The sequence below is a fragment of the Scleropages formosus genome, chromosome 8 (genome assembly GCF_900964775.1).
Source record: "Scleropages formosus chromosome 8, fSclFor1.1, whole genome shotgun sequence".
Classification (NCBI taxonomy): domain Eukaryota; kingdom Metazoa; phylum Chordata; class Actinopteri; order Osteoglossiformes; family Osteoglossidae; genus Scleropages; species Scleropages formosus.
In genome coordinates this window covers 8,168,753-8,184,590 of record NC_041813.1, presented here as the reverse complement: position 1 = coordinate 8,184,590, position 15,838 = coordinate 8,168,753, and the positions used below count along the sequence as shown (strand labels likewise).

General features: G+C 43.6%; 1 protein-coding gene across 1 annotated transcript; it reads right to left on the bottom strand.

Annotated features, from left to right (window-relative positions):
* Positions 1-7,998: 7,998 nt before the first annotated feature.
* On the bottom strand, positions 7,999-15,363 carry exo1 (exonuclease 1). The gene is made up of 14 exons (XM_018766197.1): positions 15,304-15,363; positions 14,184-14,360; positions 13,877-13,996; positions 13,650-13,773; positions 12,827-12,964; positions 12,268-12,480; positions 11,792-11,979; positions 11,595-11,691; positions 10,735-10,960; positions 9,795-9,984; positions 9,034-9,475; positions 8,873-8,944; positions 8,515-8,702; positions 7,999-8,201 (listed from the first exon to the last, which is right to left on the bottom strand). The coding sequence occupies exons 2-14, from the start codon at positions 14,342-14,344 to the stop codon at positions 8,057-8,059; spliced, it is 2,304 nt and encodes a 767-aa protein (XP_018621713.1). The 5' UTR covers positions 14,345-14,360; positions 15,304-15,363; the 3' UTR covers positions 7,999-8,056.
* Between the last annotated feature and the right edge of the window lie 475 nt (positions 15,364-15,838).

Below are 15,838 nucleotides of genomic sequence, written 5' to 3'. Positions count from 1 at the left end.
GCAGCCAGCGATCATCCAGACTCTGACCAGCTGGTCACCAGGGGATATTTAATGGGTTAAGTAGTGAAAAGAAGGAGGGTTTGCAGACCTTAACTAGACAAAGTTCACCACAGGCAGGGCAGTGCTTAGGGAAACTGAATGGGCTAAGGAGATAATAAGATTAAGTCAAATTATGAGAGACAACAATATTAATAGCACTATCAACAGCTCTACTGAAAGTTTTCTGAAGAAAGTTGTGGACCTTAAGATCTGAATGTCCTGAATGAAGGGTCATCCATTGTCTCTTATGCAAACAGTGTAAAACCCTGTTTTTATCAAGGTATTTGCACAGTGTTGTAGTAACCTACCTACAGTAGCTGTCACACCAACCTGGCCTGGCGAAGGTAATAGTAAAGGTCTGTGCTCCTTCAGAAAACCACAATAGCTTGCAAAATTGCCCGATGATGATCTCAAGGATCTCTCTTTCCTCAGCACGATCACGTGGAAATCAGGTCTATATGCTTTCTCTGCCCTCTGCGGGGATGATCCCTCTCTGCATATCACCACAGGGTGTGCGAAACAGCACTGAACTGGATCTGCGTCTCTCAGCTGGAGAAACAAATGCGACGGAAAAACACGCTGTATGAAACCACGCACCTCCCTTTGCTTTGTTTTGAAGCCATCAAAACACAAATGGTTTCTCCTGCTTGCTGTACATCATGAAACTCATGCGGAAGCAGACTAGTACTGAGAGCTCTTGGCTGTGGAAGAGACCTTAGATAGCTGTTGTATATGAAATGTAAATGTAAATGTAAATTGGAGTCTCCTCTTGACCTTTCACCATTACGGTTGGGTTACCACGGTGGCCCGCTTAAGAACTTCTAACGTAACAAGGGAGTCTTAAGGGGAGCTCAAACTGGATATTGTGAAAGATGAAGAACCGGCATTTATTCCAATGCTTACACCTTAAATTATTTTCATTTATACAAACATGAGCTACTGCTTCAGTAGCATTATCATGCACAGGAGTATCAGTACTAGAATGAATGGTTGTGATGAGTCTAGGTCTTTACCAGGAGAGGGGCAACTAAGACTCTACTCAATTGGTAGCATAGTGGTTAGTGCTGCTACCTTTTGTTCTAAAGATTGTAGGTTTGATCCTTACCTTGAGCAACATACTTACCTTCTACACACACATCATCTGAAACTGCTTGTCCCAAGTGGGGTTGTGGGGAGCTAGAGCCTAACCCAGCAAAACAGGGTAAAAGCCTGGAGGGGGAGGAGACACACCCAGGATGGGACACCAGTCTGTCACAAGACACCCCAAGTGGGACTCGAACCCCAGACCCATGGGACAGCAGGACCTGGTCCAACCCTCCACTTACCCTCTATTGCCGCAGTAAAAATAATTACCCAGTGGTATAAATGGGTAAATAATTGCAACCTTAATACTGTAAGTTACTTTGGAGAAAAGTGTCAGGAAAGTGAATTTTTTAGTTGTAACTCATTTTACTGTTTCAGTGGATGCAGAATTCCTAGTTGTGACTCACAAATGGAAGGAAGGAAGGAAGGAAGGAAGGAAGGAAGGGTCATCAAGTCCAACCCCTAGCAACCACTCACATAGTTCCCATGGATTGGTTTGCTATAGCACCTTCTTCCATGCGTGTGTGTGACGGGCTGTAAACACGGGACGAAACACACGATCCACACACCCTGAGCTGGACTCGCCCACTAACCAGCTCAGAAGGTGTGAAGCGCTGGCTTTACCTGCTCCACCCTTGTGTCCCAGAAATACGCTAATATTAAGAGAAAAACTTGAGGAGGTCATTAAAGCTCCAAAGCTGCCTTCTGGGTTTTTTGGACATAGAGAAATTGTGGGGTTGCCTTTGCCACCATTCAGGATTTCAGATTTTTGGAGGGAAAAACGTAATTCATTTGTTGGGTACTGCAAACTCGTTGTGAATTGTTACAAAAGTGAAGTGGGGAGAAAATCTTAAATATTCCTCTGATGACGCATTGACCAGAGATTTTTTTTTTAAATGTTTTCCTGGTTTCTACTGTTTCAGTGTTTAAGTCTGCAGCTGTTAATCAAAGGTGCAGCAAACAAGACTCTTAATCACTTTCCCAGGTTGGTAGCATTAATTGTCACAAAAATGGAGAACATATTATACAGTATATTATAATTTTCTGAACTGAATAACAGTGATTTTTTTTTCTATTTTACACAATGGATTTTTTTAAAATATGTTTCTCTAGGGCATAGGTAAGACGTGGTGGGAGAGCGATGTCAAGAAGTGTTTAAGGTTTGGGGTTTTGGGAGATGTTTTTGGTTCAGAAGGTTGTGCAGTTATAGATGTGTGTAGTCATACCTTTGCAATTAGATGGTATTTAATGTTTGCTTCCAAGCAAACTATGGCATGAAACTGGTTTACCTTTAGAAACAAAGACCCCCACAGCAGAGGATTGTGCCACATGTGCTCTTTTGAGACGTAGAACAGGCTACGGGCCGGGAGGAACATAAATGTGTTGATACATGTCGATGGCAGTGTGCAGAAAGATTTGCCCAAGGGAGGATTCTGGAGTCAAAAGTACAAAAAGTATGTGCGCTCGATTCATGTTTCACTTCAGTGTCCCAGTCTCTTCATCAAGCTCCAACACGCCTCCTTCAGCCTCTCTTCGGGAATGGAGTGTCTGAGACATCGGTTCTGCCACCGATTAAACTCACCACCCAGCGGAGAAGATCAGCAACATAATTTTTCATTAAGTGGTCTTAGTTGATACCACTGTACACTCTGTGGTCAATAGACTGGACAAAATAGCTTGATGATCCATAGAAGGGACAAGTGAATGGTAATTAAAACGTTTTGGCCTGAACATCACACGGTTTAACGCTGCCAAGAAAGCTGCCCATATATAGATGGAATGAATGTGACAATAAAGCTTTATGTCATACATCACGCTGCACTCAACATTCCACAAATACTTCACCCGCCACTAAATCTTAGAATCTGATTCTTCATCCTCTCAAAGTATGCTGTCACTTAACATGGGCATCCTGGCCAGCATACCTCCCAGAAATGTCTCCCGGCAATCTATTCGTGCAGATCTCGGACAGCTGAGGAAGAGTGATTGAGAACGGATGTGTAGACCTTGCAGATCCGTCGTAGGAAACGTTACGTGGGCGTGAACTGACTGAAGTCAAAATGAATATGAAATTCCATAAGGACAGGGATAAGCGACCGTAGTCTAAGAAATATCGTCTATGTCCAAATATGTTTCAAATGACTTTCTATGCCAAGTTCTTGTTCATCATATTAGCTATGTAAAGTGAAAAACAAACAAAAATGCAAAAGCCCTCTTGTACCAGGCCTTTTATAGAGCAGATATAATTCAGTTTTGATTAAGATTTGTTGTCAGCAAAGTCAACATGGGGCGGTCATAATATAGTGTTGCTTAAAAGTATGCGAACCCTATAAGGATGATCATTATTCTTGCATAAAATATCATAATAAACTTATGAAATGAATGAATGATTGTTATTTGCACACCTGATTTTACTAGTCTACTTGGTTTACATTTACATGACTTTTTTTATTCATTTATCAGACGCTTTTCTCCGAAGCAGCGCACATCTCACAGAAAAATACGAGTGCGTTACACTGGAGATGCGTGAGTCTAAGCAGCTACCTTGTTACATTCCGCATCACACGAGTAGCCGCTTAAAGGTTTATCCATTATTCAGCTGTTACGATCAAAAGGTTATTGAGCATAAACAATTACGCATTAACATGCACTTGAGAGATCGTGGAAGAAGTAGGTTTTAAGACCCTTCTGAAATGTCGAGAGACATTCAGCAGTTCCGAGGGAGAGGGGGGAGGACATTCCACCACACTGGAGCCAGAACCGAGAACCTTTGTGCTTTTGATCTTGGACCTTTTAACCAATGCAACTTGAGGTTTGTTTATTTTTATAACTGCACTACTTCTGTTTTTCTACTACACGCATGATTGCCTCTATATCAACATATGTAATTGGTAATTACACACCTATTATGTCAGAGGAGAAAGACTGCTTCCGAGTGAATAACAATGTAGTGGTAAAACTAAGAGACATGGGGGTTAGGGTTACTCTCAAGTAATATCATATGGGACTAGTGAACTATATAAACTAGTAATATGTAAATTATAAAAGTCTAAAAGTGGCTTGTAGTACAGCAGTTAAAGCACCTGCTTTTCAATCCAAAGGTCATAGGTTTGAATCCCAGCTGCAGTACCCTTGAGTGAGGTTCTTACCCTAAATTACTCCAGTAAAAATCATCCATGTGTAAGTAAATTAGTTGCTTTGGAGAAAAGCAGCAGCTAAATGTTTAATGCCTTATAAGATTTATTTTGAATATCAAAATAAAGTGACAATGATTGTAGAAAGAGGTTCTTTTAAGTCCACCGGAAAACTTGCGCTTAAAGGTGTGGTGGTCGAATAGAATGCCGTCGCATCAGCTACGGTCTCTGAGCAGTCTATGGCCCGTTGGTCAATGCGGTAAAAATGTACGGGCTCACCAGAGCGCAGCACTCCTGTTTAACTCAAAGTGAGCAAGATGTTCATCTATGAATTTCAATGCCAGATGATACACACACACACATTGGCTGAAGCCACTTGTCCCAAGTGGAGGTGACGGCACGTTGGAGCTTAACCCGGCAACACAGGGTGCAAGGCTGGAGGGGGAGAGGACACACCCAGGACGGGACGCCAGTCCATCGCAAGGCACCCCAAGCGGGACTCGAACCCCAGACCCGCTGGAGAGGACCAGGCCAAACCCGCTGCACCACCACACCCCCCTAATCATTAATAGTGCTGTCAAATTTTATTTTTCTCTGCATGCTGCTCCAAATGTGTTTCTGATGCCAATGTTAATTAAAGCCATTCATGTCACTCTGCTGAAACACTCATCTAAAAAATATTCCGCACACAAAGCATTTCACATCCACGTGAACTTTTATAGTTCTGGCTGAACTTCAAAAGTTCCTACACTTGGTGGATGCGAGGTTACGATTTGTCCAAAGTCACGGTCATTTCCCCCTTTTCAGCAAACCACTTAAACCACACAGATAATACCGATGTCAGGTGCCATATGGTTTGCATACAGTAACAATAACAATACAGAATCTGCAGCACCTGCCACACAAAACAGAACAAAATCTAAAAGATAAAATATAGAGAACTGTACAGATCTGGTTCATTTCTCCACTAGTGGTAATTTTCACTTTATACTAAGGAAGTACAAAATAAGGCATTCTTATGGTTTTAAAAGCAGGAAAAGTAAAACGACTGATTCTACAGTTGACTCGTCAGAAAACACGAAGACTGGGTCTTACCGACTTTAAAAGTTCGGTCTCGTAGGTTCGTAAATAGTTGTACGTTAGGAAGTTTACGAAGAATTTATGTATTCAGACAAAGGTATCTAAGGAGCTGTTTTAAGAACAAACTACGCATATAATCTTTACGTCGCAAAACTCCCTTCATTCCTTTGAAGGGTGTTTGAAAGCGGAGCTTATTAATGCATCAGCCAAGTGATTCATTTAACTGAGATGCTCATTTGGCTCTTTGTCAACATATACCCAGCGCAAGCGAAGAACGACTAATAATGATCTATTGATGAAAATCTTCACCTAGCACTAATAGTCAGTAATCGGTCACTAATCATTGTCATCGATGGTAAAATGTTTAGGATACAAAGATATTAACTTTAACTGTCCTCAGCTGAGCGATGTTTCTGGGCAGCATAGGGGCACAGCGCCTGGGATGTTCGAACGTAATCTGGCTGAGTCTGTTTGGAGTTTGCATGTTCTCCCCTTGTCTGTATGGTTTTCCTCCGGGTGCTCTGGTTTCCACCCACCGTCCAAAGAGACAGTTCAGGTGAATTGCTCGTAGTGTGTGCGCGCGCAATCCCCTGAATTGTATATCCCCATTGAGGATATAACCCCCCCAGCCTCATGCCCAGTGATTCCAGGATAACCTCTACTGTGACCCTGACCAGGATAAGTGATTAGCAAGAGTGAATGAGCAATGTTTTTGATACAAAGTGTATCACTTATTGAACAGATTCTTTTTGGAGAAATGAAAAAGTTCATATAGAAGATACACTTTCCCTATCCTCGAACAGAAATTTGGAGGAGCAGAAAGCCAAAGTATTAATTTCCGAAGCCCTTTTGGTTGCATTGGGAACCACGAGTACGACGAGACATTATTATGAGCGATGCTGTTGCAGCAGTTGTGTCGGAGTCCTTAGTTTACGGTTCCGTTCCCTTTCGAACAAAACCCATTATTTCAGCAGGATGTTCTGCAGAATGATTTCTGGCTGAGAACCTGCCTGTGGCGGCACAAGAGCAGGGCCCTCATGGGACATGAGCTGGCAGCCTATTGTTGCCACCTGGGGTCATTAGCCACTACCTTACCTGTCGTGTTGCGCCTACATGCTTTTCCACCCATGGGCCTTCTTTGGGTGGAGTATTTTCAGGCTTTCAACGTGACCACTTATCCCTAGAGAATGCCACCTGGCAGCATTCTGTGGTGACTGCTGTAGAAATCTTCGTGGAGCAGCTGAAGAGTGAGCGTACGTACAGGGCTGGTGTACTGTTCACCGCGCTGTGGATACATCTACTGCATTATCAAATGTGAGAAGTAATTACTTACAGTCCCGTTGGAAAAGAAAAACCCAACGAGTTTGATCTTGCTGCATGACAACTAAATTATGAATGGGACTCTGTGAACACAATTAGGTCCTATTGAATGCACAAAGTTGGTGCACAAATGTACAGGCTGCGCTATGTATTAAATCTGTTCAAAAAGTAACGCACCTAATCGGTCTTGCAGGTATGGGTGTGTGTGTGTATTACTGTTGGTACATGAATTACTTTTAATAAGCGGGTAACAAAAGAATCACGGCATTCGTGCGTTAACGTGGCGGACATGAGCACATTTGCCTGCATTTCATAAAAGGATTCTTGACAAACAGGCTTCATTCTGTGCGCTGCACTTGGACAACCGCACAATGCCAGCAAAAACCGCAATACCTGCCCAGCATGAGACTCGGCCCAAACTTTGTCTAACGAAATGATCGACTTCCTTTGGTGCAGCGTTCAAATTTTTCTGGAGGTGAGATCACTAGTGTATGACCAAAGCAGTAAACTGAGACTCAAAAAATTCCAAACATCTGTGGCTTTTTCCCCCCCCCCGAACACAGACTATGTGTATTAAATTCTTCAGATAAACATCTGAAGCAGTATTGCAGCTTTACAGGGGGGAATATGTAGAATATGTACAAGAAAAATGTTCCTCCCCCTTGACTTGTTTTTGACAGCGCCTTCCGTAAAACAGTACAAGCTCAAATAGAATCCTTACGTAAAAGTCTGATAAACTACGATCTTCTGATTGTTACTTACCTTCGTGACAGTAACAGATGACCCAGTTGACTCCCAAAAGAATGGGCAGCAAGGAGAAAATGTGTCAGGGGAAATGCACCGGACAGTTTTTGGACCCACCCGTTTGCTCTTTGTGTATTTACATTTTCTTTCTTTCTGAATTTTTTTGTTGTGTTCAGAAACAAAGCACAAGGTCCGAATTGTTTGATAGACCTGTGTCTCCTGTAAATAAAACGTTCCTTTTCCCAGCCAGCCAGTGCTCTCAATTCCCAAATGTGATCGTCTGTCTCACCACACCCATTTTTCATTCTTTTAGTGCCTCGATACAACCCCGAACAACTGAACAATCAGGTTTCTACAGCTGCGAGAGGAAAAAGTCGGTTGTGTTCTCAAATACTGCAGTATCTTGTCGTTGAACCCTTATGGTTATGATATTATGCTATGATGGTATTATGATATGATAGCTCCTCCAGTACAAACACCCCTTACAAGCATCCACAGAGAATTAATTTGCATACTAAGGTCTAGCAAAAAAGTGTTTATTCATAACAAATCTGATCATTTCACCAAGTCAATAAAGCCGAATCACACATACACAGTATGTGCATAATGCTGGGGTTCTCCTGGAATGTGTGCGCAAAAAATTTCAGTAAAAGCTATTAAAAGCAAATGTTTTTTGAAACAGATTTCTCCTCAGAGATTAAATACACATCTTTGTTCATTTCTGAAGTCATCGCCAGGATGTTGTCTCTTACTGGAGACATGGGCTCAACTGTGTTACATCTGGTCACTTTGGGATTGTCTCTGTAACACATACCGGAAGACAGCATCACGTTTAAAAACTTAACTGCACCAACATCTATACATGTGTGTACTCATTTAAACAATTTCTCTTTCTCAACCTGCCAAACATTTAAATCTTGAGCAAATTCATTCCAAAAGAGCCGATTGCGTGAACAATGTATTTTAGGACGCTCTCTACTGGTTACCAAGGGTACTGACATGTTTCCCTGTGTCTGGCATTAGCATGTGCTCATGGTGAATTTTCCATATCTCAATGACATTAAATCTCTACAATGAGAAGAGGCTTTTCCTGAAAGGCTGCATAAACACATACCTCCTGAAGCCAAAGTTCCTCCACAGACCACTGATAGTAGCCTGGAGACCTGGTTGATTCTCATTGCTGGGGCTTCTTGTCTTGGTGATGGGCTTCTTGCGGAGGCCACTGGCTCTGGCAGGTGCAGAGGGTCGAATTTTAGCCCCCTTTCCCAAGTCAGCCGACCGTACCCTTGGCAGCCCTGACACCTGCAAGTGGACAGAGAACCGCAGTGACTCATGACAGATGTCAGAAAAGCGCTGTCGTCTACATTAGAGGTCCACCGCAAGGAGTGTCTACGGTTCGATGCAACGCAAACCAACAAAGCTTGCGTATTGTGCTGAAGCTGAACAGTGAGAAATGTGCACACAAGATGAACCTTTGCTCCAATGGCTGTCAACTTCCTCTCCTCTGTGTCACTGATGTTTGAACCCCGACTTGTATCGAGACCCTGGAATGAATTGATCAAAACCTGGTTACCCTGACATAGGTCAGCACGAGGCCAACAGAGAGGTTTGTCCAGTCGTTCTCGCCAAGTACCTGACTGGGGCTGTGCTCTTTTCCGGAGCTTGACTGGCTTGGCTGGGAGAAATAGCCACTGTCTTCAGAGGGTGGCGAGCTACTGGGCGACTCCTCATCCTGTCCTTTCTGGCATGTGGATGAGGTGGGAGGAGAGGACGGATGGGAAGAGGGGATGTCCCAAACCGTGTTCTCCTTCTTGTGCTGAAACTGCTGCAGCTGTGAGAGGCTGAAGGTTGAAGATGGTGTTCCAGGTTTCTCTGGGCAGGTGTCAGACCAGTGGAAGACGCCTGTCCTACGACAAGCTGGCCTGGGTTCTGGTGAGTCAGGCAGGCTGTACTTCTGCACTTCTGCTTCACTCTGACGCCCCTCAACTGGTGGCCCATGATCTCCTAAGTCCTCCCCCTTGGATTGCTCCTTCTCTGGAGCCTTTAGCTCATTAGAGCTGCTGCTGCAGAAGAAGCTGGAAAAGAATTTGTTCCAACAATGAATACAGATCCCTTTACAGAGAATACATATACATTTTCAGCCAGGAATGCAACAAAGTATACCTTTGGTCCAGCTGGCTAAACCATGGGTATTCATAACTGCTTCATGGAAAGTCTTGAGTTTGACTGTCTCGTATGCTAGCCAGGAGTAGTGGAATCACTAGTATCTCACGAGTCATTATTCCAGACAATTGTGTAAATATAAATGAGATACAAAAATGTTCCTTCGGAAGAGATAGAAATTAATGGGTGACTGAAGGTAAGGACTAGTGGCAAACTGGGAGATGTAAGTACCGGCTACGAGTTCCCTGCTCATCACCAGAGCCGTCATCTTGATTCCTCTTCTGCAGGAGGGTCGCAAAGCGGTTGCGTGGCCTGGACTGGGCAGCAGGTTGGGGCTGGGACTGGCTGCCCACACATCTTTGTTTCTTTGGGCTGGGGAAGGAATATTGCTGTAGCATGTCCTCATCCGACACGCCTGACTCTGCTCCACCGCAAGAAAAATTGGATCAGAAAAGATCAGAAAGATTAAAAAAAAAGTAAGCTTATTTACCTGAATTTCCATGTGAGAACTTGTCCTTTTTAAATGTTAGAATGAGAGAGAGAAAGAAAGAAAAAAAGCCTAGGCTGTTCAGACATGCTTTTGAATCCAGCTCAGTTTGTATGAAGTTTCCATGTTCTACAAGTGTCTGCGTGGGTTTTGTCTGAGTATTCCGGTTTCCCCCAGTGTCCAAAGACACATGTTTGAGTTTGATTGGTAACTAAATTGCACATGAAGCGTGTCAGTGAGTATGTGCACGTGTGTGGCTACCCTGCGATGGACTGACATCCCAGACAGGGTGTACCCCCCGAGCCTTGAGCCCAGTGATCAAGACTGCCACGAAACTAACGAAGGCAAGCTATTAATAAGAGTGAGTGACTGAAAAAATTCAAATGAACATACATCTGGGTGAAAATTTGTGCAGATGGAAGCTCTCATACTTCAGGTAAAGGATGTAAGACACACACGCATTTGTATCTCACATTTTTTTCTCCTTCATTCCTATCTGAACACAGATAACGCTGCAGGCCTAACAGATACAGATTACGACTTCCCGCTACATGCTACGTAAAGGTAAATGACACAGGACTTCTTCCAAATGACTCGGTCTGTACACAAGAATTATGCAACTGCTCAGGTGTATTCATTTGTCTTACTGGACCTTTCACACGCATCGAGAGATGGCGCTCGTACCTTGCCTGGCCCTCTTGACCTGCACATCTCGCTGGAGTAGCCTCTGTGCCTTTGCAATGATTGACTTCTCCTTTACTCTAGTGGAAGATTTGTTTGGTGAACTGGAAATGGTTTGCTGGGAGGGCAAGGCTCCTCCAGGGGTATAGCCCCTGCTCCAGATGCTGGTGCTCATGGAGGAGCCCCTTTCTCTGCTGTCATTCCAGCTTTGGGTGCGGGACTGTGGCAACTGTGAGACATAGAATAAGGAGAAGTCAGCTGAGCCATTATTAATCTGTCCAAGTTGAGAAACAGAGATAAAACACATTTCTAAAATGCTCGCAAAAGCAAGACATCGCAGCACTTTTAGCATTGAATACAGATTTAAACACATAAGGAGCTCAGTGGCACAACTTTCAGCAAAATAATGCAAGCATTATAATCATGTTAGACAGCTATCATTTAAATGTTTTCTTCAGGAAATACCGATGTGCAGCAGCTAAGAATTTACTCAATGACAACATAATAGTAAAACACTCATTCCAGCCACAGACAGACAAATTTGGTAGCATATCTTCAGGATCTACATTTAAGAAGGGTTACAAAACTCACCTCTCCACTGACATCTTAAGTGCATGATAAACATGTAAATGTTTAATAATCACATGTCTGCATCCAAATCTCTCCTTCTGTTGGTGTTATGCACTCACTGTATTTTTCTCTGAAATGTACGTTGGAGAAAATAGTCTGCTAAACTAATAAATGTAATCAGAGAAAAGTACACTAAAGATATGACACAGCAGACCCAAAACAATTATTAGCTGTACCAATGTGTTTGCTAGGTTAAATTACCACCATAACAGGCCTACTGCCATGGGCTGTACCTTTGCTGTGTCTGGGTTAAAGTCATCAATGATCTTCATGGTGTGGATGTCCAGGTTTCCAAGGGCCATCTGGAAGCCTGTCTTATCTCCAGTATTGCTAGTGATGTGGGATTAAGGACATTTCCAACTCCAGATTTTACACGCTTCCAGTAAACCACACAGGACAATGTCAGTTACATGTAAAGGGGAAAGGATACTGCCCTGCATAGCTGAGGGTCGCTGGATCAATGTGGTCTGGGTATGGGTTGAGAGGCTCCACCTTCCTGCTAAGGGGATTGAAGACCAGCTGGTAGAGGAAGGTGTTATTGGCCCTGACAAAGCCTTCAAGATACTCATCAGGCACAGTGACGTTCATTTTCAGGTACTGTCCCATTTTCCTGATCACCTGTTGACACAGGACAGTACAGCTTCAGGAAATGGAACACAACTACATTCAATGTAGATCAGTCATTACTGTACATTTTCTGTTACTAGTTTAAGGACAAAAGCGGTGTAGAAGGTGTAAAAGCTGCTTGAAGAAGAGAAACACAGCACCTACCACTCAGTGTGTACAAATTGCTGAATTCATGTCAGGAGATTCCACACACAAGCATAGTAGTGGTCCTGTTGACCGATAGCATGCAAAAAAATTAATGTAGCTTGTTTAAGTAAGCAGTGTAACACAAATGCACACCTTCAGGATGTCAGGGTTGTTAGCCATCTTTAATAGCTTGCAGGCTTTGCCAAGACCAATCCCATAAAGGGAGGCCAAGTAGTCGCAGCCCGACAGGATGCACATGTAGCGGAACTTGTCCTCTGTGAACGCATCTCCCAACGAGCGGCAGCGACCCAGGTGCTTCTGGTCGATCTCCAGCCCATTCCCCAACTTGTCCATCTTAAGGATCACCTGCAATATCACACACATATGCAGCGTTGCTATAATTCTTTACTTGGAGTATTGTAATACTGGGACGGCTGGTAGCGTAGTGGTTAGAGCTTCTGGCCTTGGCCCCAGAAGTCGCAGGTTTGATTCCCGCATCTGGCTGCAATACCCTTGAGCAAGGTAACACGTGCTGGGAGTCACTATCCACATCCCCAGTACAACAACCAAATTATTTTAGACAGATGATAAAGCAACAGTAGTTTTAACATTTATTGCTAGAGGAAAACCAATGACTGCTGTTCAGACACCCACCAAGTGAACATGCCAGGTTCCTATTAAATAAAAGGAAAAAACAAGAGGCGCCTTGCACCTTTTTACAGCCAAATGCCAGCAGATCGGAGTCCTCTGTGATGATGGCTTGTGCGATCCCTGCCTTGTTAAGGAAAGCCAACTGAGCATCCGCCTCGTATGGGGCCACCAGGCAGTCCACGCCCCGGGCCCTGGCAGCCTGTCCGAGTAAGGAAATAGGGGGTCATCCTGGGACACACCAACAGCCAGAAAACATACTGAATATATGCTGACCTCTTGAGGAATATGTTATTGATACCGTAAAGACTGTCCCCTTCTCAGTGTGTTGAACACCATGTTAAAGGAATATCCTCATTAAATTTGAAGATCAACAAAAACACTTCAAGAGGTGAATAAAGAACTGGACTGAACTGGAACTTGCGCACTGGTTGGTGCTGAACTGTTCATATTGTGCCTATTGTCCCGTTTTAGAAATTGTTGACACGTCTAGCGCTGTTTGCACACGTGCACTTTATGTAGTCTGTGTAGGTAACTCTGTTGTTTTATGTAGCACCGTGGACCTGGAGGATTGTTGTTTCGTTTCACCGTGTACTGTACCAGCTGTGAACGGTTGGAAAAAAAAAAAATCAAGCCCCTCATCTTGTCTGGAAAGACAGAGTTGCAAAATGGGCACAAGAAGTCCCGCACACGTACTCCTGGCTGCAGATGCATGACTAGCGTAAATATCAAACTTGAATGGTCATCGTTAGTTTAGATTAAATGTTAGGGATCTTTGATCACACAACAGAGGTTTAGGATAACTTCTTCAACTTGCAACATACCGATTCCATACTCCCAAAAGCCTTCTTCCTGAATAGTTATGATTAATGTTTTGGTGCACTTGCCTTGATGACCTCATGGGCCATGGCAGGGGTGACGTTGACGCATCGGGCGAAGCAATCTCGTGCCTGCGAGAGCTTGCCCTCCCGCAGAAGCTGTTTTCCCCTCTGCAAGTTAACCTGACGGCGTCTGGTCGAACGGATACAAAACAAGTTTTCGAATTACTTCGCCAGCCCTCAAACACGTCGCCGGGTTTTCTCAACGGGCCAGACCGTATCCGTGAAGCACTTACTCCTTCCGTGCCTTCTCCACCTCCTCCTTCGAGGGCAAATTGCGCCCATCAAACACCAGCACCGGCTTGACACCAAAGGTCAGCAGCATGTCGACAAATTTCATGCAGTACGTCACGTATCTGAAGGCGACAAAAAAGGAAAAAGTGTAAGGGTAAACTTCTCGGCAAAGGGTAAACATTTGTGTTTGTGTCAGCCGAAACGGTAAAGGGTACACTTTTTGGCAAAAGCCGATTTCGTCGAGGGGATGACATCAGAATGTGGGTTTTCAAGATGGGCGGAATCGCTTTTCAAATTGCGGAAACGTACTGGTCGGTGGGTTCACCCTTGGCCAGCTTCTCCGCGCACGAGAAAGCGCCTTTGTGAATCCAGCAGTAGGTATCAACAGCCACGGTCTGTCCTTTGTACTTCTTCACGCTGATGGGCTCCGACGCCTCCCTGAGGAACTGGAGGAGGCCCGAAATCCCCATTGTGGCACGAGAAGGCCTTCGAGCCAAAACAAAACAAAACAAAAACAAACGCAAACAAAAAACACCAAATGCAAATTGATCTACGCAACAATTTAGAACTTATCCACCGAGACTGAACTCAGCAATGTAAAGAAACTCAATATTTAAGCAACTCTATAAATTGAGAAGTGACTTGTCACGACTTATCAATTTATAGAGTTGCTGAAATATTGAATTTGAACTAAATATTGAGTTTGGAAGTGAAACGACACACTCAGGGGTGGGGGGGCATTATAATATTAATAAAATAAAAGTAGCTGTGAACAGGAGATGGACTGAAGACATGTCATGATTTGCCAAGAACTACACAGCAGTTTTAGTTTTATATAAATCTACTTCAAGGTACCAACACTATTTATAGAGCGACTAGTGTAAGAGCGACTCGTATTATATTAAGAAATCGACAGGTCATCATGTGTAGAAAAACTAAAAGGTTTGAAAACGGAGCCAGATTCGCGCTTTGTTTCCTCGTCACCACTTAATGCGAGTTTCTCGAAAGAAAAGGAGCCCGCTATTGTTTCATTTTATTTAAGTGAGGGACATTTTTTTTTAATTTGGTGCACACATAATTATTTAAAACATTTCCGCTGACTGCAATTCGAGGTTTCACGTCACAAAACAACACACTTGTGTTACAACCGGGCGGTTCGCAGCGCGAAGCTGGAAGACGTCGTGTAACACGGACGAAAGTTCCAGAATTAACGGTAAAATCGGGAAGCACGTGAATCGCGACCACACACACAGAGCATAGATAGGCTTGCCTTGCGCAGCACTAAGTGGGGAAAAAAACCACTGATAAAAGCAAATCGAATGAAACGACAACGCGACTTTCGATGATTCACACAACCTTTCCACAAAAAAGCACTGATACAATGTATAAAAGACGAATCTATATACAAAACAGGCCATAATTGTCCTACCTTTTTCCTATCAGCAACACCTAGCTCATCTACCGACGCTAACCGCGTTTAACTTTAGCGGTAAAAACTGCATCAACAGGCAGACATCGCTCCCATTGGTCAGTTTCTACAACTGAACCAATCATAGCCCAGCAAAGGGGTGGATCTTCCTGCGCTCTAAACATCCGGTTTCTCCTCGATGAAACGTACTTTAAATTTAGCGGTAAAAGTTGCGATGTATGTAAGGAGACCGCAAGCGTGGGTCAGTTTTAGACAATCACAGGTCGAGGAACGGGCTGAAACTTCTTTCAGCATGAATAGAAATAGTGCGTTCAGTGATGTACTGCTAAGAAACACAGCCTTACGTGAAAATGATGGAAAAATCTTTATCTTCTTTGGTTTGGCTACTATTTTAGTGCGACACTAGCATGCTAGAAACGGCTCAATTTTTACAGAGAATGAATGGCTGAGAGTGTTATTCTATATTGACACTAAACAAGCCCCGACTTTGTTGCTCTCTGCGCATTTTAAATTGCGAAATTGACCGTTTAGTGTC